The sequence below is a fragment of the Sceloporus occidentalis genome, unplaced genomic scaffold (assembly GCF_023333645.1).
Source record: "Sceloporus occidentalis isolate IW3139 unplaced genomic scaffold, rSceOcc1.0.p SCAF_2, whole genome shotgun sequence".
Lineage (NCBI taxonomy): Eukaryota > Metazoa > Chordata > Lepidosauria > Squamata > Phrynosomatidae > Sceloporus > Sceloporus occidentalis.
The window spans coordinates 248,775,291-248,803,239 of record NW_028316982.1 but is presented as its reverse complement, the minus strand read 5'-3'; the positions used below and the strand labels follow the sequence as shown (position 1 = coordinate 248,803,239).

Sequence of the window (27,949 nt, the reverse complement as noted above, 5' to 3'; positions counted from 1 at the left end):
AAAGTGTACCAAACAAAAATAGGTATACTAAATTATGATACTAGATAAACAAAGCACAAGACTTTATATTGGAAAATAAAATGAGTTGTATATAGTTTGTACCAACATGAGGCATACAAACAAGCAAACTTGTAAACACTTAGTAGGAAATGTTCAGCAGTAAAATCCAATTGTGAAGTTGTCCTGGGGAATCTGTTCTCTTAAGATATTTCCCCTTTGTTGTAGAGCTTCTAAATTCCTGCATGCTGGACTTCCCACTCGGACAGTAATCAATGTGTATGATTCAAGTACAGAGTAGTAGGACAGGAGACCCCAGGAGTTTCTAGTCTCCGTTTAATCTGTGATTTCTTCAGCTGCTTCCTTGTCAAGGTTTCTATGACAGAGTGAAGATTTGAACCCTGATTTCCAGAGTCCTAATCCAGTGCTCAGATCTCAAACCAATGCTGGTGTTTTGGATGTATATAGAAGTTGGTTAATAAATATTAATTGTGTCTTTTAAAAATAGGCCATTATGCTATTTCTGTATTGTATTAATGACAATTTACTCTTAATGATTTGTTTTTTGTGCAACTTGTTAACACAGGCACCATCTTGGAAGCAATCCTCTAAAAGTGACCAATATTGGAAAAGAATTCAATAACAGTGCTGTAACTCAAGTAGATGTAAAATGTCAAGCATTTGTTGATGACACTTGTGCAGTTCCTTCCCTTCAAAAGTCTGATATGTGTCCTGAAGGAAGTTACACTGGGTTCCAAGAGAGGGCTCTGTTATCCATCCAGAAATGTGGTAATGCTTTTCCAGAAACAGCATCCTCCCCAGATGTCATAATTGAAGAAATCATTGAAGATGATCAAGAAAGTGAGTAGCACTTCTCGGCAGCTGTTAGGCTAACTCTTCTCATCTTAAAACTTTTCTTATTCCCAAAATACGTGCTATTTTATTATACTGTATGCTGGTTTTTTTATTAACAGGTATTATATCCAAAAGGTTCTACAGTTGATCAGTACTTAATTACACAGAAAGAACATTATCTAATGTTCTAGGATAGGAGTTGTCACATTTTACTACATTCAGGGCACTCTTTATAAGCTAGAAATTATTGAAGCCCACTAGCCACAAAATGGGGCAGAGCTATTTGCACACTGGTGCCACACTCAGGTCGAGTTTGGCATAATCAGCTTGTAATTACTGATAACATTTTCTGTTAATACATTATCCTGCTTGTAATACATAGGCCCTCCATATCCACAGACTTGCCATTCTTGGATTTTAGCATCTATGGATGGTAAGCCCACGGTGGGGTGGAGGAGGAAGAGGAAGAGCAGGTGGGTGAATGAGTGGAAGAAGGAAGAGTGGAGGCAGTGTGGGGAAGAGGAGGAAGATCAGTGGCAGCAGGGGGAAAAGGAGCAAGGAAAGGGAGGAGGAGAAAGAGCCGGCAGAGGAAAGAAGAGGCGGATGGAAAAGCGCCAGAGGGAGAAGGAAGAACGGGCAGAGGGAAGAAGTGGAAGGAGGAAGAAGAGGCAGCCCCCTGCTGCACACTGTGGCAAGAGTGGTGAGTTAGGCTTTGGAGGAGCTGGGGGGGGGGCAAAGTGCCATTATCCCCAAGAACAATGGGACTTAAGCATCCACGGATTTTGATATCCGCAGAGGGGATCTGGGACAGATCCCCTGCCCCCACAGATACTGAGGGCTGACTGCTACCTAACAATATGATGACTGTTTTCCCAATATATGCAGTAGTTACTTTTATGTTGATATTCCAGGTATATTTTTTTTTGTTTATTGTTTTATTTTTGAGAGATGTTTTGAAAGGACTGATTAGTAGTTTTGGTTGGCAATTTAGTTACATACATAAACAACATCTCACAAAGAGGCATGTGGTAAGACACGAGTGTGTAGAGTATTCTAGAAATGGTAATGTGGCATAAAAATAGTATCAGCTAAATGATGTAACTGCATTCTGCACTGGGCACACAGTAAGCCTGTGTGATAATTGTAGGATTTTAGAAATTAAAAGAATAAAGTTTGACAGGAAGATGGAATCAGTCTTCCTGCCATAACTCGCCACTGGATATTGTTGGTCATTTTATCATGAGAGACTAGTATGGAAATAAATTTAAGAGGCTGGTTCAAATTGTATTTTGGCCAGTCATCAGCCTTGGAAGTTTTTGACCTCCTTACGCAATAATAAGGAGGGCAAGTAATTCATGAGCAGAATAAACTTTTCAAGGCATCTATACAGAATTGGTCATAGTTCAGAGAGCTCAGCTTTCACATAGTCTTGATTTCTAATCCCTCTTCTCATTAGAAAACTAGTAATTGAGGGGTATCGTAATATTGTGGTGGTGGTAGTAGTACTTCATCTAATTACTTGATAGTATGGATGTTGTTTTATTTAGTATGAAGCATATTAAATAAAACTTCCTAAATATGTTCTACAGATTGTCCTGAAGGTGCACATAGGAAAATGTCTTTCCCAAAAAAGCTGACACCATTTGGACCAAAAGCAGGTATGTAATTCTGATGTTGTTCAGTGGTAAGGCCTCAGCAGATTTCCTTGTAAAATGACAGCTCATGCTGCCAACTTCTTTCTTTTAGCCTCAAAGGTGCTACAAGATCTCTCCACATACTGATTCTACAGACTAACACAGCTATAACTTTGAGTTCTACATATTTGTGTGAGATAGTTCAAAAAGGAAAAAAAACATGCATGCATTTTCAAAATGAGCATCACTAAAAAATCTGTGCCTTTGGCAAATACATTTGTGTATTTGCACTAATATGCACACATTAGAAAAGGGATGCACGAAAATCTGCAGCAGTTTCTCAGCAGGAAAGGATTTTTCGTTTTTGGACTAATACGGAAATAAGATGGAACAAAAATTCTTACCAAAAGTTGAGAAAATCAGCAAGAAGGAAATTGGCAAGTGTCTTTTCCTTCTATCTCCCTAAATAATGCAGAATTATCAGATCATGGATGTGGAGTACTAGTGGCCTCTGATGCTCTGTTTTGGGGACGAGAGCAGCATTTCAGATAGTTCCTTTACATTTGGGCTAAACTGTGTCCAGCTAACACGGAAGCTGCTAGCAACTATTACGCATCTACTCCTCCTCGTAAGAATCGAGCAGGAGAGATTGGACAGCATGTACAAGCTGTGGTCCTAAACCACAGCATATTGTGATGTGTGAACCAGATGTTTGTTAAAAATCATCATTTAGCAAAGAAAAAAAATCAAAATCATCCCTCTGTCTTTGTGTTTTTGACAATTCAAAGATACTTGTAATTTGAGTTGTATAAAGCAATCTTATATTTCAATAGTGTGTGTAAAGATTACTTATTATGTCACTGTTTTCCATTTTTATACCCATGTTCTATCCTAACAGAATCTCCTGAATTAGTTGTTGTCAGCTATGTTCTAAATCCTTGCCATTTCTATGTTCGGAAAGTTTCACAAAAGAAAACTGCAGTTCGTTTGGAAAAAATCCTGAAGCAGTTTTGTAGTTATAAAAGCTCATCCCCTAGTGACGTTTTGGAACTCGGTAATAACAATATTCCTATTCTCTAATCAACCATATTTACATAATTTTGGCACTTTATTGCAGGAGTGGAAATACGTAGTTTTTGCTAAGGAATTAGAAAAGCAAATGGTTATAATTGAATTTTTATATTAAAAGCTGTTTGAAGGGTTTCCACTCATACTTTTATAAAATTAACATGCTGCTTTTTTTTCTAGTTTTTGTATGTCTTTAGTAGAATGCTTCATAAATAGAATTCTAGAAGCGTAGGACCACTTCAGTAGCTGCTGAAGGCCTGGAATCTAAATCTAGGGGTTGTTCACTGTATTATAAACCGGTTTGCACACTGATTTAAAAGTGGGTCATTCACAATTGCATCAGGTTTTTGCAATCCAAATTGGGGTGGGCCCAGCACAAATTCCCCTTCACCCAGTTTTTTGGAAATGAGGATTTTAGAGGTTCTTTTTAAAAGAACAGGATTTTTTTATGGTAGCTACCTATGGGAACTCAAAGTCAATTCCATTTGGAGCATCCTGCCGCCTCCACTCTCCCCCCACCACCGCTGCTCTTTCTCTTCCTCTTTTCCCCACTGTCATGTCTGCCCTCTTTGTCTTACTCTCTTCTTCCTCCCCTTCCTTTGCCCCCGCCGCTGTATCCTCCTTCCTCTGCCCCCACTGCTGTGCCCTCCTTCCTTCTTTCCCTCCTCTACCCCCGCATCTGACGTCAGTCTGCCTTCTTCTTCTTCCTCCAGACTGGATGACCTTTGAGGGTCCCTCCCAGCTTTTCCTCTCTTGTGGTTGTTGAGGTCGGATGGGTCCACTCTCCTCTTTCTCCAACTTCCTTTCCTTGGGCTATAAATAGCTCGGCGCCCGCCTCGGAACAGCAGCAGAGCTATTAAACTTACTCACTTGGCAGATGGGAGGGAACCAGAGAAGGCAAGAGTGGAGGGCTGGGCTGGACAGGGCTGGGGGAAGGAAAGAAGGACACCTGCTTTCTCTGTGGGGTGCAAAGCAAGAGGAGTCGGTCTCTGCTGTGAGGGTGAGAAAAGGCAAGAAAGTGGGAAGACCCACCCCATCCCACTGCCCCATCTCTGGACCCTCCCCAGGTCGGTGGCTCTCCCTCAACAGGTTGGCATCACCTGGTATGAAAACTAGTGTCATCCCCTCTTCGTTGACCTCCTCCCATACCATCCCATACAGAATCCTTAGTAATGTTTATTTTTCTCTCTCCTCTTCATCTCCCCCCCCCCCCCCCCCCGCCAGAATTGAATCTCTCTGTGGCATTTTATCCTGTTCCTGAGCATGAATGGCAATTGGGATAAAATTTTTATTTATTTATTTATTTAGGTATTTATTTATTTAGGTATTTATATCCCGCCCTTCAGCCCTAATGGCTCTCAAGGCGGCTTACATTTATTATTTTTTAATCAGACAGTTAAAAATGCCACAGAGAGATTCAATCGTGGCAAATTTATGGAAATAACCTGGTTTCCACGCTGGTTTATTTCCTAATGTGAATAGGACCTAAATTTAGTTGATGATCTCATCCAATGGCAGCTTGGTTATTCAGCATTTATGTAAATTCCATTGACTGAGTGAGTTTATTCTTGCTGAGACTAACAATTGGATTTAGGCCTGCCTAAATTAGATCCTCATTTCCTTTTCCAGAAAGACTTGTATTAGTTGTTCTTTGACTACAGAACTAATGGGAATAATACTTGGAAATTAAACTTGTTTTTAAGTAATGAAGACTGAACGTGTCATCTCAACTGTTATGTAAATGTCATTTTCACAAGAATACTTCTGGGTTATAATGAGATTTATTTTAATATAGGTACTAAAATTTTCGTTGAAAGCAAACAACATAGAACGTGGTGTCGTGCAGAAATAATTGAGCTAATTCCACTGCAGAATACAAATGAGGGAAAACCCTGTGGTCCAACTAAGTACAAAATTTGTGATATTGCAATGATGAAAGTATTCCTTACAGACTTTGGGCATCCAGAAGCTTTAGTTGTTTCAAGGTAAGAACAGATGTATTACTATTTTTAGTTGCATAAATTATTTGCTGTGTTGATGGTTAGTGACAGTTATAAGATAAGATGTACATTAAGGAAAGCTTAAGAAATAAAGAGCAGAGTAAGGAGGCATATCTTGAGTTTTTAAGTCATTAAACGTATTGAGTTATTTGACATACTTAGACATACTATTTATACACATAGCTTGTGACCCTCCATGCCCTTAATCTTCCGTTATACATATATGTTAATGTGAATTGGACTGTCCAGGTAGGCCTTAATCATGTGATGCTTCTATACGTTTCTTTAGAACTTATGCATTGTCCTGTGCCACATAGAAACTAATTCCCATTAGTAATTAAAATGTATCTATTTTTCCTCCATCTAAAACAGGGGTCAGCAACCTACGGCCCGCAGGCCGGATCCGGCCCGGCAAGGCCTTGGACCGGCCACAGCCCGGTCCTGCTGCTGATTGCCGCCCCTGCCGCAGCTTCTGCGCCGCTCCAGGCGCCATTTTGAGTTCAGCCCCCCAATTGTTGAGGGACAGCAACCCGGCCCACGGCTCAAAAAGGTTGCCTATCCCTGATCTAAAAGATGAGGAAGGAGCAGTGCACCAGCTGCCTAATCAAATACAGTAAATTAAAAGATCCTTTAAAAAATAAATTGGCAGGAAAGTTAAAATGCTAGATACTTCATATGATATTTCTCTGAGAAAACGTATGGATCTGGTGCCTACCTAGAGGTTTGCTTGATGTGTTCTAGAACTGTGTAGCTTTCATCAACAGGCCTACCCTCACTCCTCCAGCATACATGCCAAAATGTACTCACTGCAGTTTTTGTCTGCTACATAAGCATCACGATCTGATGAAATGTTTTGAGGGAATGGTAAATAGGTCGTAATTCCTTCATTTCATCTTTTCAGTCTTCAGCAGTATTTGTTTTCAGGTTTTTCAGCAGAATGTACTATCGTTCCCTGTATGGCATCCAAAGCCCTCTTTAAACAGTGTATCTCCAGTGGGGTAAGAATTATGCCCTCGGGGCATTCTTTTACTCTGCAGGGAGGCTCTGAGCATTTCTTCAAAGAATGCAACAGTTAAAACACTATCAAATGATATTAAAACATCAGTTCAAAATACACTCATCTCTCCATATTTGCGGATTTGATACTTGCAGATTTGATTATTCACGGATTTGATTAATATGTTCTCTCTAGGAATATCTAGGTCCTCCAGTGCAACTCTATGGTCAGCTTTAACTAAATGTTGCACTGAAAGACCTAGAGATTCCTAGAGAGAATACTCTACTAGGCATTTGTAGCTCCTCCAGTGCAGTTTTATGGTCAGTGTCTGTTGGACATTGACCACAGAGTTGCACTGGAGGACCTAGAGATTCCTAAAGAGGTGTAATCTCAGGTAAAAAACATGGTGCTTTTGTTATTTGTGGTTTTTCCATATTCACAGGGGTCTTGTGCCCCTAACCCTAGCGAATATGGACAGGTGTAGTATAAAATTATTTAACACATCCACTTAAGTGTAAAAGTGCAGTATATATGCCATATTAAAATATTCTTCGGCACAAACATCATCCAGTCCCTGCTATGCATGAATGCCACAATCAAAGCACCCCAACAGATGGCCATCTAGCCTCTGTTTATAAACCTCCAAAAAAGGAGACTCCGCCACCCTCCGAGGCAGTGTGTTCCATTATCAAACATCTCTGTCAGGCTTTTCCTAATGTTCAAGTGGTTTCCTGTGCTTGCCCAGAGATATTTGGAACCTTACAGAATCGCTAGGGAAGACTGTTTTGGTGGTAGCTCTGACCACCCTATATATACTCCTTGTATTCCCTCAGTTCCTTTTTGTCTGCTTCTTGAAATCGCTCTCCATTTGTATATGATAATGTTTGTAATGGTTTTTTGAATCAGTTTTTGGCTTGACTGTCAGCTTTTCTCATTGAATCGAAATTTGGCTTTGGCGTAGAGTTTTCTGGCTTTGACTTAGTTTGACCTCAATTATTCCCAGCCTCACAATTCGGAGTTTTGTTGGTATTGTTGGATTTGACCTCAGATAGTTGACAACGTTTATCTCCGTCGGCAAGTATGGCTTCCCAGTCCATATCTTTCAAATGATGTAAGTGAGGAATGTGAGGCTAAAATTCCCTGGCAAGACAAGCACTCCAGTTGCTTGCTCTGCCTTGGCATGCAGGCCTCTGTTCATTGCAGGGCCTTTACTCCTCAGTCTCATAAAAATCATTTTTCTTGTCTCCACTCGATCCTGTATGAGAAGGCCTTGCAGCCACCTGCACTGCCAATGGCTACTGTCTTGGTCCCACCAAAATCTCTGCCTTAAAAAGAGGCTGTCGACAATGGAATAGGATTCATTGTAAGGATTCTACTCACCCGAGTCCTCAACCAAATGTCAACTTGAATCCGATCGGAAGCTCTCATTCAAGCCTCATGAGTCTGAGGATGTCCCTGCAAAAGAGTGGAAATCCTCGTTTGAATGATACCTAGTGAGTCCCAAGAGTCTAAGAAAGCCAGTGAAGAAGAGAAAGCACAAACATACTTTCTTTTACCCTTTTACTAAGAGGGCTACCATGTCAGAAGCCTGATCCTCTGACAAGGCCTTCTCACCTACACCCTCTTGTCAAAATGGTCAATGCTCAGGCAGCTTTGGTTGCTGAAGGCAGCTTGGTGGACTCTCCCATGAGACAAACTGAATGGTCTCCTTCTCCAAGGCCTACTTCTTGTTTGTCTACATCGACTCTCTTGCCCTGTGTTCAAGTGAGTGATCATCTCATGGTGTCCCCAGTATATCAACCCGACTATCAGTCTGAGTTCGGTACTGAGCTGGCCTCAGTACCAATCGTAGACATAAACCCAATCTTTGATCCTGTGCTGGTGTCAACCCACGACCAACATCAGATCCAACAAGATACAGACTGAATACAGTTTTCTCCAGAATCTCTTTCCCAGGCGGATGACCTTGTTTTTGACTGGGAGACAGGCTGTTACATGCCTATTGAACCTGTGTCTTTGAAGGTCCTAGGGGCTTGGTTATTCTACAGTCAGCTCCATCTTCCAGACTTTGTCCATCTGCACCCCATGGTCTAATTTTTCCTCTTATTCTCCATTAATATTTTATAAATTTTACTAGTTATACCTTTCATATTTTCATTTTCCTCCATTTCTTTCCCTTTCTGGATTATTTATTCAAATTGTGTATATTTTCCCCTTTCTATATTTTTTTCTTCCAATTTTTAAACCATTGTTCATTTGCATAAAATGTAACTAGGACATATTTATTCCCCTAAGTTTTTCTTTTATATTTTCTTTTCCTATTTTTAGCTCCATCCAATTTTCTATTTTATCTATTTTCCTTTCCTTTAATTCCTTATCTAATAAACCTCATAATTTTTTTGGAAATGATTTTTCCATTATTATTGGTGTTATCATTGAATTTTCATTCATTAATTTTTTTTATACTTATTCCATATATCTAATACATTTGTTCATAAATGGGCTTTCAATTTCTTTCTTTCCTACTAAATTCTTCAAAAAAAATTCTCTATTTTCATATCTATTTCTTTTTCCCCCTATTTCTAACCAATCCAAATCTGATACATCCAACATACCTTCTGTTACATATCTTAAGTGGTTGGCTTCATAATATCTCTTTATATTAGGGAGGCCTAACCCTCCCTTTTTCTGGGATTCATACCAAAATTGTTTATTTAATCTACTTCTTTTTCCTCCAATACAATATACATTTATTGTTGTCATTTATTTAATTCTACCTCTGATATATTAATTGGTATCATTCTGAATAAAAAATTTAATTTTGGTAAAATTTTCATTTTAACTAATGCTATTCTTCCAAACCATGATAATTTAATTTTCTTATATTCTACTAATTTTTTTCAACTTCTTTCCATAGTAATATTAAATTTTTCCCTTCCATTTTTAAGTCTTTTGTTATATTAATTCCTAAGTATTTTATGTTACTTTTTATACTTAGCCCTAACTCTTTTTGTTTCATGAATTCCAATTTTTTTTTGTATAATTAAATAACATCATTTCTGATTTATTCAAGTTAATTTTAAGTCCCGTTACCTCTCCAAATAGATTCAAATTTTCTTTAATTTTTCCTATTTTGTTCTTTAAATCTTTAATAGTTAATGACTGATTTTATGGGGTTTTTCCCAATCCTATTCCTGCTAAACAAATACCTTTCCTTATAACATTTGCTAGCATTTCTATAACCATTGCGAATAATATTGGTGAAAGCGGGCATCCTTGTCTTGTACCTCTCGTTACTTTTATTTCTTTTGTAATTCCATCATTAACTATTACTTTTATTGAGTTATTACAATATAATTGAACTATTGACCCCCTTATTTTTTTCTCCCATTCCAAGCTTTTTCATAATTAATGATTGATAAATGATATAGGTCTATATGACCCTGGATCAGTTAAATATTTATCTGTTTTGGGTATTAATATTACTAATGATTGATACCATGATGCTGGAATTTTCTCTTCATTTATTATTCCATTATATAATTCTAACAACTTTGGAATTAATATCTTTTCAAACACTTTATAATATTCATGTCCCAAACTGTCCATTCCTGGAGTTTTCCCATTTTTTAATTTTCTAATTACCTGTGTTATCTCTGCCTTTTCAATGGGTTGTTCCAGTAGTTCTTTATCTTCCTCCTTTATTGTTTGTCCCCAATTTTCTTCTACATAATTTTCTGTTTTATCTAATGGGGTTTTTTCCTGCTTGATAGAGATTTTTATAAAATTCTTCAAAAATCTTTATTTTTTCTTTCATCAATGTACACATCATCCCAGATCTATCCCTCACTATATTTATCATACTTTCCATTTTCTTTTTCTGTGTGGACCTGGCTAGCATTTTTTTTAGTTTTTGTTACTATATTCAAAATATTCCCTTCTTAAATAAATCAATAGATGTACTTCATCTATTGCAATTCCTCCCTGCTTATCTCTATTAACTAAATATTTTTTCTCTAATTGTTCTATATCTATTTCTAATTTCTTTTTTCTTTCTTCTTGTCTTTTCTTAAGGTTATATGATTCTTTTATACATATTCCTCTTGTTACTGCCTTTGTAGTATCCCATAACAAACCTTTTCTCACATTTTTATCACTTATATCCCATGTTGCTTGCCATTCCTTTCCAATGTTATGTGCTATATCCTTATAATTCAATATCTTGGTATTTAGCCCCCACCTCTTTATTTGTTCATAATCTTTCTTAATAAAAATTTCTACATTCACCAAAGCATGGTCCGTTACCTTTATATTTGATATTTCCGCATTTAAAACTTTATTTATCATATTTTTGAAACAAAAACATAGCCTCTCCAATGGCTCCAATTTGTGCAGCCCATATCCCCTAGCCTATTCCCCCCTTTCTTTCCCCCTCCCCTCCATGTCCTATTTTCCTCTCCATTTCTTCCTGCTAGAGCAGTTTGCTCTAGCCACGGTTGCCGAAGCTACCCCTGTGGGTCCTCCCCTTTTTTGATAAGCTCCCGGATGAAGACTGATGCTTGGGTCAGGCCTTACAAGCTGAAGACCCTCGGAGCCCAGCAGATCAACTCTGCTTGTAACTTGGCTGATTGTGCAGTGAAGGTACTATTGGGATCAGTGGCCCTATGACAACACACTTGGCACTGAGCCTCAGACCTCTCCAATCAGGCCCAGGTGGCCATTGAGGACATGCCCTTTGATGATTCTGGTCTCTTCAACAAAGAGACAGTTGAGAAGTTGAACTTCAAACATAAGATAAAGCCCATGGCTAGGAAGTACAGCATGTCAACAGCCTCACCATGCTTTGGTCTGTGTCGAAGGTGGGGCTGGCAGAATCCAAACTATGGCCAAACAAAGTCCTACAGTCCACCGAGACAGAGGAGACTGTGGCGGGATACAGACCCCCCCTTTGCACCACATATTGGGACCAGGGCAGCTACAGCGGCAACCCAGAGGCCCCAATCCAGTGCTTTTCAGGACCAGGAAGAAGCGGCAAAATGCCGCTTCTCCCTGGTCCCGAAAAGGGGTGTCCTTGGGGCTTCATGCCCCAGGACACCCTGAGAGCCGCAGCCAGAGGAGAAAGGGGCGCCTCTTTCTCCCTGGTGCCATTCCTGCGGCAATCTAGTTCCCGCGGGAATGAAGCGCCCTCCGGGAAAGTGCTCAAGTTCAGAGCTCCTTCCGGCGCCACTGTTAGGCTGCCAGAAACGGCCTGACTCGACACAAACACATCACGCCTGCGCTGCACTGTTTGGACATGTCATAATGGCGGTGCCCATGTATACAGGGCGCCACCATTATACTGCCGTAGCTATGTGTTAGGGTTGCAGGCCCTCTGTAAAGGACGCCCTGAGACAACCCTAGCATGTATCCAGTCTGGCGCAAAGTGCCAGTCTGGATAGGGCCAAAGCTTCCCTTCAGTCTTCCTCCTTCTCCAGCAGGCGCAATACCATTCAACCTCGATTCCAACCATCTTTTAAGAGGAAGGATGACCATGGTAAAGTGCGCCTGTGATTTTTCCCTCTGTTCACTTCTTTCCTTCACATCCTAGATTGACCCACTATGTTGATGCATGGTCCTCTATAACATTGGAGTGATACATTCCTGCAATTGGCACAGGAGAATTTTTGCCCAGTCGGTGCAAATCACTCTAGGCCATATGACCTCTACCAGTTCTGTCACTACTTGGTCCCAGCTTCAGTTACAATCCCAAGCATTGAGCCATGACATTGGACTTGTGGCTGGACTATGCCTCACCCTCACTCCTTGATGGAGAGTTGAGGAGCTCACTTGGAAGGTCTCATGGTGAAGGAAAAAAAGTCCTCCGAGGAAAAGCTTCTTCACATCAAGACTCTAAAAATGTTGGCAGTGGGAAAAGACTTGAGGTCTTTCGAATACCATCTTTGAAACCCAATGGTGTTGCTGCTTATAGACAACAACATCATGTACTACCTCAACAAGCAAGGCAGCACAAGGTCCCAGATATTGCTCGCCCTCGCCCTTCGGATCTGGGAGTGGTGCATCTCAAGGTACATTGCTCTGTAAACAGGCCATCTACTGGGCAAAGAAAACAAACTGGCCCAGCCAGTCCTCGGATTTGTGTCACCAATATTTGCTCCATCACAAGGTGATACAAAGACTGTTCCGCCATTTGGGCTGTCCACAGTTCAGTCTGTTGTCAGCCCATTTAAACGGTCAGCATCTACAGTTTTGCTCGAGAAACAAGATTCGAGACTCTCAAAGTGATGCCCTCGAGCGAACAGAACGTCGGCTATAAGCCTTCCCTCCATTCCCAGTCATCACCAGGATTGTGGCAAAGATGAGATGGGACAGGTTGGATGCCATCTTGATGTTTGGTGGCTGAGGCAACTGTGGTTTGTGCCTCTCCTGCGGCTAGCCCACTGGAGAGCACTTCCGGCTTCCCTTGTGTCCAGACCTCCTCACCGTACACAATGGTCGGGTTCAACATCCAGACCTGGAGACCCTTCCCCTCATCACTTGGCAGGTTCGACCATGCCTTCCTTGTCCAAATCTGTGCACAATGTCATTTGAGCGGCTCATAAGCCATCGACACAGCAGTCTTACCTTCTGAAATGGACTAAATTTTTGGCATTCTTAGCCAATAGGAAACCCTCTCAGGTTCGTGTTCCACACATTTCAGATTTTCTTATGTCTCTAGCAGAAACTGGACTTTCCATTTCCTCCTTAAAGTGTTACGTGGCAGCCATCTGTGCTTACTGCCAGTTTGATGGTCACCCATCTTTCTTTCAATATCTTTCGATCAAAAAATTTCTCAGAGGATTTGTTAACCTCCATCCTCAGTACCAACACCAGCTTGGAGTCTTGAATTTGGTCCTCTCGCAACTTTCCAAGCAGCCCTTCGAAACCATGGCTACAGCTGATATTAGGCTTCTTACATGGAAGACTGCCTTCCTTGTTGCCATCACCTCAACTCACCGTGCTTGTGAACTTTGTGCGCTCTGAGTGGATCAGCCTTATTTTCATTTCCATAAAGTTGTTCTATGCCCAGACATCACTTTCTTGCCTAAGAGAGTATCTTTGTTCCATCTGACCCAAGCTACCTTGGCTCCAAATTCAAGCACCAGTACTGAGTGCTTTCTGCATTCACTTGACATCCAGTGAGCGCTCGTATTCTGTGTTGATGGGACTTCAGATTCAAGACAATCCAAGAGACTGTGTTTGCTACTTGGATTCAAAACTCAGGCTCCCTATCACAGCTCAGCAGTTTTCAAAATGGCTGACTGTTTCTATTCATCTACTAGTCATCTTCCGGCCTGCGAGGGAGTTGACCAGGCAGGCCCAGCTCCATCAGGGCTAGCCTGAAGAAAGAGGCTCCTCCCTCCATAACTGTCATCCTCTGGCCTGCGAGGGAGTGACCAGGCAGGCCCAGCTCTATCAGGGCTTCCCTGAAGAAAGAGACTCCTCCCTCCATAACTGTCATCTTCCAACCTGCGAGAGAGTGAACAGGCAGGCCCAGCTCTATTAGGGCTAGCCTGAAGAAGAAGAGCCCTCCCCCCAGTCCATCTGCATTGGTCCAGGCCTCAGAGAGAGAAGAACCACTGAACCTCATCCCCTTTCCCACCACCATTCCCTTCTCCTTTGTGTCCTGTCTTTTAGATTGTAAGCCTGAGGACAGAGAACCGTCTAATTAAAAATAATAATTGTAAGCCGCTCTGATAGCCATTAGGGCTGATGGGCAGGGTATAAGTACCATAAATAAATAATAAAATAATAAATCTAGCTACTAACTTTCAAGGAAGACTCCTTCTGCTTGGATTTGAGCACACTCTACCAGGACAGTAGCGGCATCCTCTGCTTTTCTCAGTAGAGTCACCCTAGAGGACATCTGTAAAGTTGCAGTCTGGTTCCAGCCATTGACTGGAATGGTGCAGCTTTTGGAAGGCAATGTTGCTTTCTACTTGCGTGTTTAATAAAAACATAATTTGGTTTACTATTCATGGTGCTTAGTGTCATGACAGTCCCTCCTCCCGGGACTACAGCTTGCTAGTCTAACCTATTTGTGTGATTCACAGAGACCACAATGAAGGACAGGTTGCTTACCTGTAACTGTAGTTCTTTGAGTGGTTGTCTGTGAATTCACACAAACCTGTCCATCCTCTTCCCAGGTTGTGTTCTGCACATTTCCTTCATTATGCTACTATGTGGCGTCCAATTGGAACTGAGGTAAAAGAGCATGAATGCTAGGGGCATCTATAGGGTGGGTGGAGCTACCACCAAAAAGTTTTCCCTAGCAATTTGAGAAGGTTGTGAATGTCCCTGCATGGGTGCAGGAAAACCCATTTTTATGAATTCACAGATGACTTCTCAAAGAACTACTGCTACAGGTAAGTAACCTGTCGTTCCTCCATCCTCAATATGACATTCCTTCAAATATTTAAACATGGCTAATGTCATGCCTTAAAGGCTAAACATACCCAGTTCCCTTCTCATAGGGCATGGTTTCCAGACCTTACCATTTTGGTCACCCTTCCTTTGGACACGCTCCAGCTTGTCACTATCCCTTTTGAATTGTGGTGCCCAGAGCTGGATACCGTATTCCAGGTGAGGTCTGCTCAAAGCAGAATAGAGTGGTATTATTACTTCCCATGGTCTGGACCAGTGCCCAAACTTAGTGGCATTCCTGCACTGGGTGTCACCCGGTCTTGGAGGGGTGGGGCTTCCCAAAAACCCAAGACATACTCTTTCAGCCTCAGGCTAGCAATAGCAAGACCCCTTCTGATGAAACTAACCAAGAAAACTCCATGATAGTTTCACCTTAGGGTTGCCATAAGTCGGAAACGATTTGAAGGCACCACGCACACAAGTCACACTCTCTCAGCCTCAGAGGATGGCAGTGGATATTTCCCCTTTGACGAAGCTTGCTTCATGATAGTTTCACCTAAAGTCGCCAGGAATGACTTGAAGGCACACAGCACACACAGAAGCCACACTCTCTCAGCCTGAGAGGACAGCAATGGCAAACACACTGAAGAAACTTTTCAAAAAAACACCTCCTGATAGTTTCACCTTAGGGTCAACATAAGTCGGACTTTTTCTCTACACATCCCCAAACTCTTAAAAACAATTCTCCTTGTTGAAATTTATTTTGTTAAGTTTGACCCAACTCTCTGATTTCTTAAGGTCATTATGAATTCTGATCCTGTCTTCTGGGGCATTAGCTAATTTTTTTTTATTTTTTATTTTTATTTTATTTATTTATTTATTTATTTTTGTTATCTGCAAATTTGATAAGCAATTCCCTCTATTCTTTCGTCCAAGTCATTGATAAAGATGTTGAATAGCACTGGGCTCAGGACGTAACTGTGGCACCCACTGGTTACTTCTCTCCAAGATGAAGAGGAGCCTTTGCTGAGCACCCTTTGGGTTCAGCCGGTCACCAAATTACAAATGCACCTAACAGCTGCATTGTCTAACCCACATTTTATTTGCTTGTTTGCAAGAATATCATGGAAGACCTTGTCAAAGGCCTAACTGAAATCAAGGTGCAATATATCTGCAGCAAAAGAAGATAAGATTAATCTGACATGACTTGGTTTTGAGAAACCGATGTTTACTTTTAGTGATCATGGCATTCTACTTGTACCTTATCCAAAAAGGTTCCCAAATAAGTAATCCAACAGTCCTGTTTGATATGTAGTGGGAAACATGGGCAATTAATTTAGTAAGTATTCAATGATCACACAAGGAGGAAGAATGGTTTCTAGCAGGGTGTCTCAGTTAAATTAGATGGTTAACTACTTTTATATTTTAAAAAAGTTTCTCAAACTTCCTTAATAAATCATGTTTAATATATTGTCTCTTTCTTCCATCAGAGTACCTGATGAAGTTGCTGTGAATATAGAACAAGTCACTTTAGAATATACAGTAATTGAAGATTTATGTTTGGTTGTAAGGAAACCTGATTTATTTACTGATGCACAACTGAATGATATAAATAAGTTAGCATTGCAGTGTTCCTTGAAGGACATCGTTCCCAGACATTCAGTGAGTAAGAATTCTATTCAATGGCTTTATTTATTTTTAGGGGAATTTACCATCTCGTAATAAAACAAATTTGTTTCTTCCATTTTCTTAAATTTAGTAAAGTTTATCCTGATCTAGTCATTTCAGGTATTTTATTAATAGGGACTTTCTGCAATTTCTTTAAAGTTTCCATCTCTGCTTTGCAATCTCCGTTCCCACAATGCAACTGCGCATAAAATCCACTCAGAAGAATTTAATTTATGCCTAAGTAATGTTGGCCTGTTTTAGAGGAAATTGCATGTTTGAATTGGCAAGCCATGGTTTGCTGTGAGTTCAGAATCAGAAATTTAGGGGCTTGAAGTGAGTTTGTAGGCCATGGGCTATGTTATTATTGGATAGTTTCAAATGGTAGACAATCCATAGCTGTGGTCATTGTTTGTCTGATGACTGTTGCACCAAATTGGTAGGAGTGAAAATTTGAAATATGAGTTTTGAGAATCTGGGAAATGAATGCAGACAAGCAACGCTAGTGGCTTGTGTTCATATAACATTATTTTATATCACTCTTGAACTGAGTTTTTCTTTTTCTTTCAAAGTTCATATGATCGCAGATTACACACTTACTTATGATCTAACTTAAAGTTGTGAAGAAGCGTCTGTTATCTCTTCAAAAAGTTCCTTCTCCTTGTATACTTTTTTTCTGGCCTCTACGAGTTAATTCTTAAGGAGAACGAATTAAGGAGAACTATGTATATTCTATGTTCTTGATGGCAGTGCATTTTGGAGTAGCTGGCCAGTTCAACTCTTCTATACAGTCCATTCTTTTGAAATGAGTTTGTATCCCAAATGTCAAGGATTCATTGTCCAAAGTTTAAACAACCCCAACAATGCAACAAAGGGGTTGTTCCCACTTAAGATTTGAAACGATTTAAAATACAACGTTTTTAATAAAATCAATTCAAAATAACACTGTTCTTATCCCGCTATCCGAATCGCTTTGTTCATCGTTCCCATCTGGTTATTTAAATCGAAGTTTTTACCTGCAAGCGTTCCTACTTGGCATGAAATCGGTGTTTAAATAAAGCGATTCTTCTCCTCCATACCTTATTTGGAGCTGTCAATCAATAGTACGTCAGAATGACGTAACGTTAATCCGGAATATTTGGAAGCGATTTATCTTTTGGCATCGTTTCCATTTCATTGACAGCCAGGGAGAATCCCTTCAGAGAGCACAGAGATCAATGGGAGAGGCTTCTGGCAAAGCGAAGCTCTTTCCAGAGGAACTATGGGATAGGTTTTGGAGGGCAGCATCCTGTCTCCCAAGACAGCCAGGGAGAATCCCTTCAGAGAGCACAGAGATCAATGGGAGAGGCTTCTGGCAAAGCGAAGCTCTTTCCAGAGGTTTTGGAGGGCAGCATCCTGTCTCCCAAGACAGCCAGGGAGAATCCCTTCAGAGAGCACAGAGATTAATGGGAGAGGCTTCTGGCAAAGCGAAGCTCTTTCCAGAGGAACTATGGGAGAATCCCTTCAGAGAGCCCAGAGATCAATGAAGGAGGCTGCTGGAAAAGCAGGGAGGGAGCACTCTTCCCAAAGATTCTCTTTCCAGGGTTGGAGGAGAAGGCAGATTCCATTTGAGAAAGGGAGAGAGAAAGGCTCTATTTCCCCCCCCCCCCCATTGATTAGAGCCCTTCCCTGCCTGGGCGAGATCAGATGTCTCCTCATGAGGAGCCATCCCTTCCCTGCCTCTCCTCCGTTAGAAATGGGCTCTCCCCACACAGAGGGGAGGTTGCAATCCACCGGGGGAAGCCTTGAGCAGCCGGGACTTCAGGTGTTTAAAGCGCTGAAGAGATTAAGCGCCTGTAAACCATTAAAATAAAAAATAAAAATAATCCTTATCTCTTATTGAAAGACCACAGCGGACAAAGGGGTGAGGGAAGCAAAAATGGCGACAGCCAGACGGATAGGGACAGAAAGGGCAACTCCCCCAAGGACAGCCCCATCGCACTCCGCTCCTCCCATTCATCTAACGCAATTTCAAAGGCTGTCGTTCCTATTTAAATCCTCCGGTTCCTAAATCGAATCAATGGAAAAACGTAGGTCGGACCCTAGTGGTTTTTTAACACGCATTAAATGAGGAAAACTCGATTCAAAATTTTATTCCGCTCTACAATTCGATTTGTAGTGGGGACGATTGCGGGTTGCTCTAGAACCGTTCTAGGTTTAAATCGGATCCTAATAGGAACGCCACTCCTTGGATTCGATTCAGAACGCGGGGTTTCACCTAGTGAGAACAACCCCAAAGTTAATAGACCCAAGAGATGGAGATAAAGAATGGATTTGTAAAAAGAAGTGGCTTTTTTGGATGTTTTTATTATACTTCCTCTTCTATATTGCTAGTTTCCTAGTCACGAGTCTTAAGAAATGGCTGTGAATGTAAAGAAAACAGGGTTTTCTATGTAATGCAATATTTCCTTGCTGTTTTGAGGCTTTCTGTGCCATAGTCAGGTACTTTAAATTAGTCCGCAAGTACTTCTTCCCTCTCCTCTTCTACACTATTCGAAATTGTTGAAATTCTGAATTGAGCTAATTGATTTCTTTTTTTAAACCACAACAGACTGAAGGTTGGGAGAAAAGAGCAAGGACAGAATTTCTAAGAATGGTAAATAACAAAGCTGTTTTAATGAAAGTGTTCAGAGAAGAAGGTGGTGTGCTTATTGTAGATCTGATGAAACCTGCAGCAAGCAAGATAAGTAGTGACATGCCAGTATCCCTCAGAGATGCTTTGGTTTTTTTGGATTTAGCAAGGTATGTGTAGCTAAGAATCATTGATTTTTAATAAATTAACAAATGCAGTTATCCTAAACATGTTTAAAATTAAATGCTGTAGAGTTAAAGGTGACATGCTTCAAGTAAATATGACATTATAGTTATTGATTTTATTTATACCATGGCATTTTCCCCAGACTGGGATTTGGCAGTTTACTGATTAAAATTAATGCAATAATATAGTCCATTGGTTAATTCTGGACTCATTTGTCACTAGATTTCGCTATGAACTTTGTGATCGGTGTGAAAATACTGAACCACTGCAATACTGTCTGCCTATGATACCACAAGAAAATTCATCATTTCCTGTTGTTGTTAGTTATATCAATAATCCTGGTGACTTTTACATTCAAGAGGTAAGCGCGCATATATATATATATATATATATATATATATTTAATACCACCATTTGATTAAGGTGCTTTCTGAAATGTTTGTACCTCTTTTTGAAATGTAAAGAGATAACTGCATTTTGAAAAGGGAGGTGTATGCCTGACAATTTCTGACAATGCAGATCATTGTAGATTGATAAAGTGCATTTCCTCACATTCATTTCTGGTATAATACTTGTTTTCAATTCTGGTAAATAAAGTGATTATCAGTGGTTATCATTATCATCATTATCAATTATGTCCTTGGAAGAATTTGGATTGTCATTTAGCCAAAACAGCATAATCCATACACAAGGGGGGGGGGGGCTGAATATGCATAGCTATAGAATAGCTAACGGGTAGGTGTACAAAAATTGAGGTGGAATGGAATAGAATTGGGCAGTGATTCCCAAACTTTTTTCCTCCAAGTATTTTGGAGTCCATCCCCAAAAGTCGTAGCCAGCTTGGCCAGCAGTCAGGAATTCTTGGAGCTGACATCCAAAATATCTGGAGGATCAAGTTTTGGAGCTACTGGAATAGTATTGTTAAGAAGGCATAGTGATTGGAAACATGAACAGAAGCACTCTGCATAGCATGGTTTTGTTGAAGGTCCTACTTAAAATGTGAAGGGTTTGCTTTCTTGAATTTTTCTGACATGCTTCTTTCTGGGTTAAAAAAAAGAGCAACATTTTGGGGTGAAATAGACAGGCCAATTGGGTACGCTGCAGCAGCCACACATCCATGGCCCCAATCCATTCCAGAGCCACAGTTCCTAAGCAGCCTCTGAAAAGGAGAGTTTTTTTCCTTCCAGGACGCCTTTTTAGGGTTGGGGCAGCTTGGGGGGGATGCATCATTTGATTGCCACACCCCCAAGCCACCCAAAAGCAGGGGGAGTTGCCTGTCTGTTTTGGGACATTAGTGGCCATCTGTAGTTATCTTTCCTAATGGCACCCTTTATCAAATATTTTTTCACATCCACCTTTTGCACACTGCAACCTGACTTTAATGCTACATGCTAAATTTTTGTTTCATGGTACTTTCTTCCATATCCTCTGTCAAATGTAAAATAGAAATCTTTTAGGTGTGAAATGTATTACTTGGTTAACATGCTAATTCTTAACTACCATATATACTCGTGTACAAATCGACCACATGTATAATTCGAGGGCAGGTTTGGGAGCCAAAATTATGGATTTTAATATGACTTGTGGATAAGTTGAGGGTGCGGCCACTACTGCTGCATCCCCTCTGCTTCATTTGTCTCTTGGCACGCCTTTGCATGGAGGTGTTAGAGTTGCTACTGCAGAGAGGCCCCATTGCTCTCCTTGGCTCTTGGTGCTCCCTGAGGGCAAGCACAAAAGAGCCATCACTGCTGCCACATCCCCACTGTTTTCTCTCTCTCCCTCTCCCCCCTCCTGTCTTTTGACTCTCCATTTGAGCAATCTTGCTCAAGGAGCTGCTCTTCTCTTATTTTAGAGAGGAAAGAGTTGAAGGGAGGCTCCCTCTCATTTCGGGTTCTCCAGCTCCAGTGTTTGATTTCTTCCCTTTTAAAAACAGCAGACCATTTCCCCCCAGTTCCTGCTTCAGGGCTGCAGCAAGTGTTACTTTCTGCCCCTTGAAAAACAGACCCTTTCTTCCTCTCCTTTCCTGAAGCAGTTGATCTGTTAAAATCAGCAAAGCTGGCTTCTCCCAGCCTTGGCTTGAGAAAAGGGGGAGGAGGGAAGGGTCTATTCACTTAAACTGAGGCTGGATGGCCATCTCTCAGGGTGCTTTGATTGTGAGTTCCTGCATGGCAGGGGGTTGGACTGGATGGCCCTTGTGGTCTCTTTCAGCTCTATGATTTGCACTGTTTTTGAAGGGGAAGAAATGCATAATACTGGCTCCTCATGTTACAGACCCCAGACAGGCAAAGCAACAGACAGGGACAGCTCTTTTATTTTGTCATCACAGAGCAAAAAAAAAAAGAAGCAAGGAGAGCAGCAGGGATGGCTCCACAGTTGCAGCAACAACTCTTTTGGAGTTCACTGGCAAAGCAAGGAAAGCGATGTGGGAGAGAGGATAGCATTTCATTTACAAGACAATCTCCCTGGACTAAAGGAAGTGCCAGTCACCCCCACTCCCTCCTGCTGTGGCTCTTTGATAATTCCCTACCTCAGAGGGAGAGGGGTGGTTGGCACTTTTTGAGGACACCCTCTGCTTTCTCCAAGGTGACAAACAAATCCGAAACAGCTGTAGCTGCCATTTTTCTGAACACCATTACTGTATTGACCAGTATATAGGTCGGCCCAGGATTTTTTGATCACGTTTTAGTATAGAACTTTTAGCATCTCTTCCATGCTAGCGTTCTCTGAAGATGCCAGCCACAGGTGCTGGCAAAACATCAGGAATAAACTCTTCTAGAACATAGCCACATAGCCCGAAAAACCCACAAAAACTATTCTAGCATAGACTTTGACATATGAGTTTATACAGTAGATGTTAAGCACTCATAGGCCTTAATACTGTTTTCATTCTAATAGGTGGAACGAGGCCCAGAATTTGCAGCATTTCTAAGCAAAATTGTGGAAGTATATAAATGTGAAGATGAGGTTGGCTTGGAAATCCTCTGTCCAATACAAGGTCAAGCATGTGTAGCAAAATTTGACGATGGAGTATGGTACAGAGCACAGGTAGTTGGTAGGTACCCAGAAAATTTAGTTACTCAAGGATTTTTGTCCTGGTCTTCACAAAAAATGAAATAAATTCTAGGTGGTGATACAGCATCTGAAAAACAAAACAAAAAAAGCAAACAAAAAACCCCAAAGACTTAAATTACAGGGTAACAATAAATAAACAATACAGTGTAAAAAGTAAACACTTTGGTAGTATAATCTGCTGTTACTCTTATTGAAGAGGACAAGGAAAAGTCCTTTCCATTTGTCTCTCAAAAGGAGTTTGCCTACAAACAATGAGAGTATAAGCCCTTTAGACCATAGTGGAACAGTTGTAGGTCTGAACATTCACATGCAGATGGCAGGGGTTCCAATGGTGCCAACAATAAGAGGAACTGCAGATAGCAGCAATCACAGTGACACAGAGTATCTTCCAGTGGCAGGACTGATATACTCAGATACTTAGGTTCTGAGGAATGTCAGAGAGCTACACCGTAGATGTGTTATGAATGCCTCCAGATCATTTTTCCAGTCTCGCAGATGAAGTAGTGCACTAAGACATCAATACATGATTCAGGCTATAGAGTACAAGATCCCCATAGAACCAGTATTCTCTGCTCGGAGGTTCTCAGGATCTCAATCCTTGTTTTAGTACAAAAAGAAAAGCAAGAAGAGGCAGTCTGTCTTTAACACAAGAGGAATCTCCTCATCAGAAGATGCAAATTCCATATGGAAACTTAGCACACAAAATGAAGGAACATTGACAGCAAATATTTTTTGGCTTCAGTGGATTTGAAGGAGGCTTATCTTTAGATACTAATATATCCCAGTTGCAGGACATTCCAGTGATTTGCTTGCCTGGATTTATATTACCAGTACAGGTTCTCCTGGGCCATCAGCATCCTCTCATGTGTTCACCAAGCTGCTTGTGGCATTAGTAGCTCACCATGAAGTGTATGTTTATCTACCTGGACAATCTATTGACCACTCCTCAACCGAAGTAGGAATGTCCAGATACCCTTGGACTGCCTATTTCTCTATGGGTTTATAATAGGTGGACTTGCCTTGTTCTAGTCAAATAAACTCGATATCTAGAAGCCTTCATAGTCTTCTTAAGTTTCTTCCTGAAGACCAGGAGAAGTTGCATCTTACTGTTCAGAATATACTATGACATCCCTAGGTAGCATGGATGCAGTTGACCAAGTTACCTGGTCTTAAGGGAGCATACAGCAACTGTTTTGTGGTCCTTTCTAGATAACATAGCTTATTGGAGGTGTATTCTGGTTCGTGTGCCCTCATTAGTAAAAATGTCCCTGATATGATAGTGGTCAGATACTCTTTCTTTGAACAGTCCTATTCAGCACCTCAAGAGAGTGGTGGCCGCTGGAGATTCATGCCTGAGCAGAAGGGGCTCACCATTGTCCACAGATAGTACAAACTGTGTGGTCTCTGTGAGAAGTCACAGTATCAATTGGCTGTAATTGAAAGCAGTGCAGGAATATTATTTTCTGTGCAGATAATTCTGTTTCTGGTGTAATTTTGTTTCCTGTACAAGACCTCATACAAATTGAAAAAAATAAGGGGCGAAGTAGGATAAAACTGTAGTGAGTTATACACCCCATCCCACCTCACCCTGATATGAAGCTGAATTATGGCCCTTGTTACTGAAACAAAAAGCAAACATTCTTGGTCCATATAGGTCTGCTATGTTCACCTCAAATTTTATTGCTTACCCATTGCTTTCTAAAGGATTGCCAGGCCATCAAGAAGTTGAAGTTAAATACGTTGACTTTGGCAATACTGCGAAAATAAAAGTGAATGAAATGCGTAAAATAAAAGATGAGTTTTTAGCCCTTCCAGCAAAGGTAAGTGTAAATTATAAGAGTGTATAAAATGTGCTAAGTATATCTGATGGGGAGAGGGGGGGTGCACAAATCACAGTTAAATTGTAACTGCTTGTGGATCTACATGTTTGTATCTCTGTACTGTACGTTTTTGTAGTCACTACTCTAACAACATTGTAATTATAACAGAAGTTCAATATATAGCAGTAGATGTGAATTATGGCGGTTTACAGACCGTACCCTTCCCTTTCCCTAACGGATCAGGGCCTCAGCTGCCACAGCGGCAGCCCTGAGGCCCTGATCCGCCACTTTTCGAGGCTGTGGGGAAGCGGCAAAAGGCTGTCTGACTGTCAATTTTTCAGTAATGAGAAGCTGGCTTTTATACTATTCTCAGCTTTGATATGCTCAGTCAGACAGATTTCATTAGTCCTCATGATATAAAAAACAATTTTATCAAGTTGTCAGGTTGCTTGCTGCCTAATAAGAAACAAATGGGACCTTTGTGTACATAACTCTTGAGATCCCCCCCTAAAGGAAGAATGTATAAACTACCATCTTATATTTTACAATTTAGGCAATCAAATGCAAGTTGGCTCATATTGCACCATGTAAAGGATCAGATGAATGGAGTAGTAAATCAAAAGACAGATTTGAAGAACTAACTGAAGATAAATCTGTGTTTTGTGTTGTTAATGGTAAGGCTTCACCTTTGTATAATTTATTAAATATTAACGGAGCAGATAGGTTGCTTGCTCTAAAGATAGAGAATAAATTTGTTTGATTTATATTCCATTTATCCTCTAAAAGTAGGACTCGGGGTGACTCACAAGATGAAAAAACAGGTACAAATACTTTCTCACCCATATAAAGAAAGATATCTTAAGATGGATAACTGTTGCTATCCTTTCTTTGAGATTGGACTTTTACACCTGTTTTAACCTACATCACAGGACTGTTGTGGTGACAAGTGAAACAAACGTTCTGTGTAAGAACGTGAGCCTTCTTAATATCTTCGGTTTATTTTGAAACAATTTTGAAAGATTCAGTTTTGTTGAATTGATCTTCAAACAGCCTCTCATTTGCCCATACTCCCAGATGATTTATTTTCTTAAGATATTTACATTTAAATGTCTCATCTTATTGTAGAGAAATCTCAAGATAATGTACTGGTCGTTGAGCTCTATGATAGCATGAATGTATATCCTGAGGTGTCTTGTAGTGTTAACAGCATTTTGGTTAAGGAAGACTTGGCTTCTTACATAGAAGGGTAAGTATACTGTTTTGTTCATTTGTCACAGTAGTTATACTTTAGGATGGGTGGATACAGTGCAGGTCTTGGGGCTGTTTTGTGGCCTCAAAGGCTCCACAGTGGATACAGCCCTCTCAAGGTTACTGAGAAACTAATGTGTGTGTCTCCTCCACCCCCACCCCAGATTCTGACACTTGGTCGCTCCAGATTTAGGGTGTGTTTCAAATTGTTCCATCTTGTTTGTGGCCTGTATGTATGTGAGCAGCCTGATACTTTCAATGAAGTCTGTTTTTGTTGCTTCAAACTTAGTGAAGGTTGAGGGAGACTGTTGCTGCTACCTATCTTATACTTCCAGTATTATTATCACTATTATTATTATTATTATTATTATTATTGCTATTTTTGACATTTTTGTTGTTTATACCTTTCTTTTATTATTTATACTTAGCCTTTTTGCCAAGTTTGAAATTCAAGGCAGGTTACAAATTAAAATGACTACAATATACAGAGGAACTGCCCTATCTGGAGGTTTGGTTCCTTGATCCTCCGTAGATATCAGAAAATGGTGGGTGCTTAAGTCTTTCACTATTTTATATGGCTCTCTGCCATTTTATATATGAGGACTTGAGCCACTTAGCATTTTATATTTAAGGACTCCCATTTAGCTCCACAATCTGGCCAAACAGTCCCAGTGCAGCAGTGGAGGCAAGCTCCAGCCTGGCAGGTGCACACTCAGGCCTGCAAGGCAGACAGCACATGAGCTCCTGGGATTGGAGGACAGAGGTGTGTGCAAGCACAAGATTACAATAGTAATATGAAATAGAGTGAAGCACCTGCCCATGTTTCCTCCAATCCCTGGGAGTCTTCCTGCCACCTACCTGGTTGGAAGAAATCTCAAATGTTTGTTGTTTGCTGTTTTCAGTGATTTAAATCTGGGAATCCAGAGTCTGTGAATGAGTAAAGCCCCACTTTAATTATAGTCATCCCACTGTATTCATGGGGGTAAGGGGAATGACCCCCACGAATATGGAAATTACATGAATAAGGTAAACCCTGCCCACCTCCCCTCCGATGCCTTGTATGGCTGTCTGAGACATGGGAGGGGCCAGAGGAAGCTCACCCAGCTTTTCCCCTGCCCTGCCCTGCCCTGCCTTTAACTGGCTCTGGGAGTCAGTTAAAGGGACTGGAGGGTGGGAGGAAAGAGGCACAGGAGCAGGCCTCCTTGTCTCCCGCCCTCTCGTCCCTTTAGCTGGCTTCCCATTGCCGGCTGAAGTGATGGAAGGACGGGGAGGAGGAGGATGAGGAGGCGTGCACCACCCTCTCTTCATCCCCCCTTGCTGTGGACAGCTGAAAGGCCAGGGGTTGGGGGAAGAAGAAAGGCTGGTGTGCACCAGCCTCTTTCCATCTCCCCACCCATCCGTCTCTTGCCATGGCCAGCTGAAGGTACAAGGGGGTGGGGGGATGGAGAGAGTCATGAATAATCAAAACTGTGAATCTGAAGTCTGAAAATCTAGAGGGACGACTGTATAATCAAGGTCAACATTAAAATATAATTAAATAATTAATAATATTAAAACAATTTTGGATGCACGCTTAGGATAAAAACAGTGCAATTTAAAACTGTTAGAAGTGTAAGAGTGCTATCTTTTACCTTCCTTAGTAATTGTTCCAAGGCTGTGATGTTTTCCGCTAGTAGAATGGTTTCATCCACATCTTGGATTGTTGATGTTCCTTCCCCCTATCTTCATACCTCCTTCTTTTGATTCTAAATCTGCTTTTATGATACAGTGGGCCCTCTCCATATGTTCTGGATCCCCAATCCCCCACATATGGAGAAAAATGCATATGTTCAAACTCCATTAGTTTCAATGGGGGAGTGTTCCCGTGTATGGCACATGTGCCACGGGCGTACACACCATTCATTTTATATCAGCTTAACCTTCTGTGTAAAGTTAAAGCCTCATATCTCTCTTGTCTCTCTCTGGCTTTGCTTCGCGAACGAAGATTCAGGAAGGACTCATCCCGCACTTTGTACAAGTGCGTTGGTGACTAAAAAGGCCGATTTGGGATAAACAGGTCCGGTTGCAGAAAGCACAGCAGAAAGTCTCCTTGGGTGATGTTTCCAGGTTGCGGTTCTTTCTGCGTTGTCGTTTCTCTTCGAGGCTCGTTTGGCGTGAGCTTTCGAAGAAGGCTGCAGCGTCATGGATAGTGTGTCTCCATGCCTCCTGATGCAAGGCCAGGGAGGACCATTGTTGGTGATGTATCTGGCCAAGCCTGAGATGTTGTTTCAGGGAGTCCTTGTATCTCTTTTTTGGGGCGCCCCTTTTACGCTGACCCGTGGCGAGTTCACCGTAGAATACTATTTTGGGGAGGCGATGGTCCTTCATGCTATAGAAACATGTCCTTCACGGCGCAG

General features: G+C 41.1%; 1 protein-coding gene across 2 annotated transcripts in view; it reads left to right on the top strand.

Annotated features, from left to right (window-relative positions):
• The window catches only part of RNF17 (ring finger protein 17), a 109,866-nt gene that overhangs the window by 15,343 nt on the left and 66,574 nt on the right, over positions 1-27,949 (top strand). For both annotated transcript variants that reach the window (XM_089512671.1, XM_089512672.1), the window contains exons 10-20: positions 584-858; positions 2,442-2,510; positions 3,385-3,540; positions 5,350-5,539; positions 16,442-16,613; positions 19,207-19,397; positions 19,636-19,774; positions 22,309-22,465; positions 24,190-24,305; positions 24,859-24,979; positions 25,431-25,551. In XM_089512671.1, the coding sequence (XP_089368797.1) occupies positions 584-858; positions 2,442-2,510; positions 3,385-3,540; positions 5,350-5,539; positions 16,442-16,613; positions 19,207-19,397; positions 19,636-19,774; positions 22,309-22,465; positions 24,190-24,305; positions 24,859-24,979; positions 25,431-25,551 (1,707 nt within the window). The remainder of the gene's footprint in view (positions 1-583; positions 859-2,441; positions 2,511-3,384; positions 3,541-5,349; positions 5,540-16,441; positions 16,614-19,206; positions 19,398-19,635; positions 19,775-22,308; positions 22,466-24,189; positions 24,306-24,858; positions 24,980-25,430; positions 25,552-27,949) is intronic.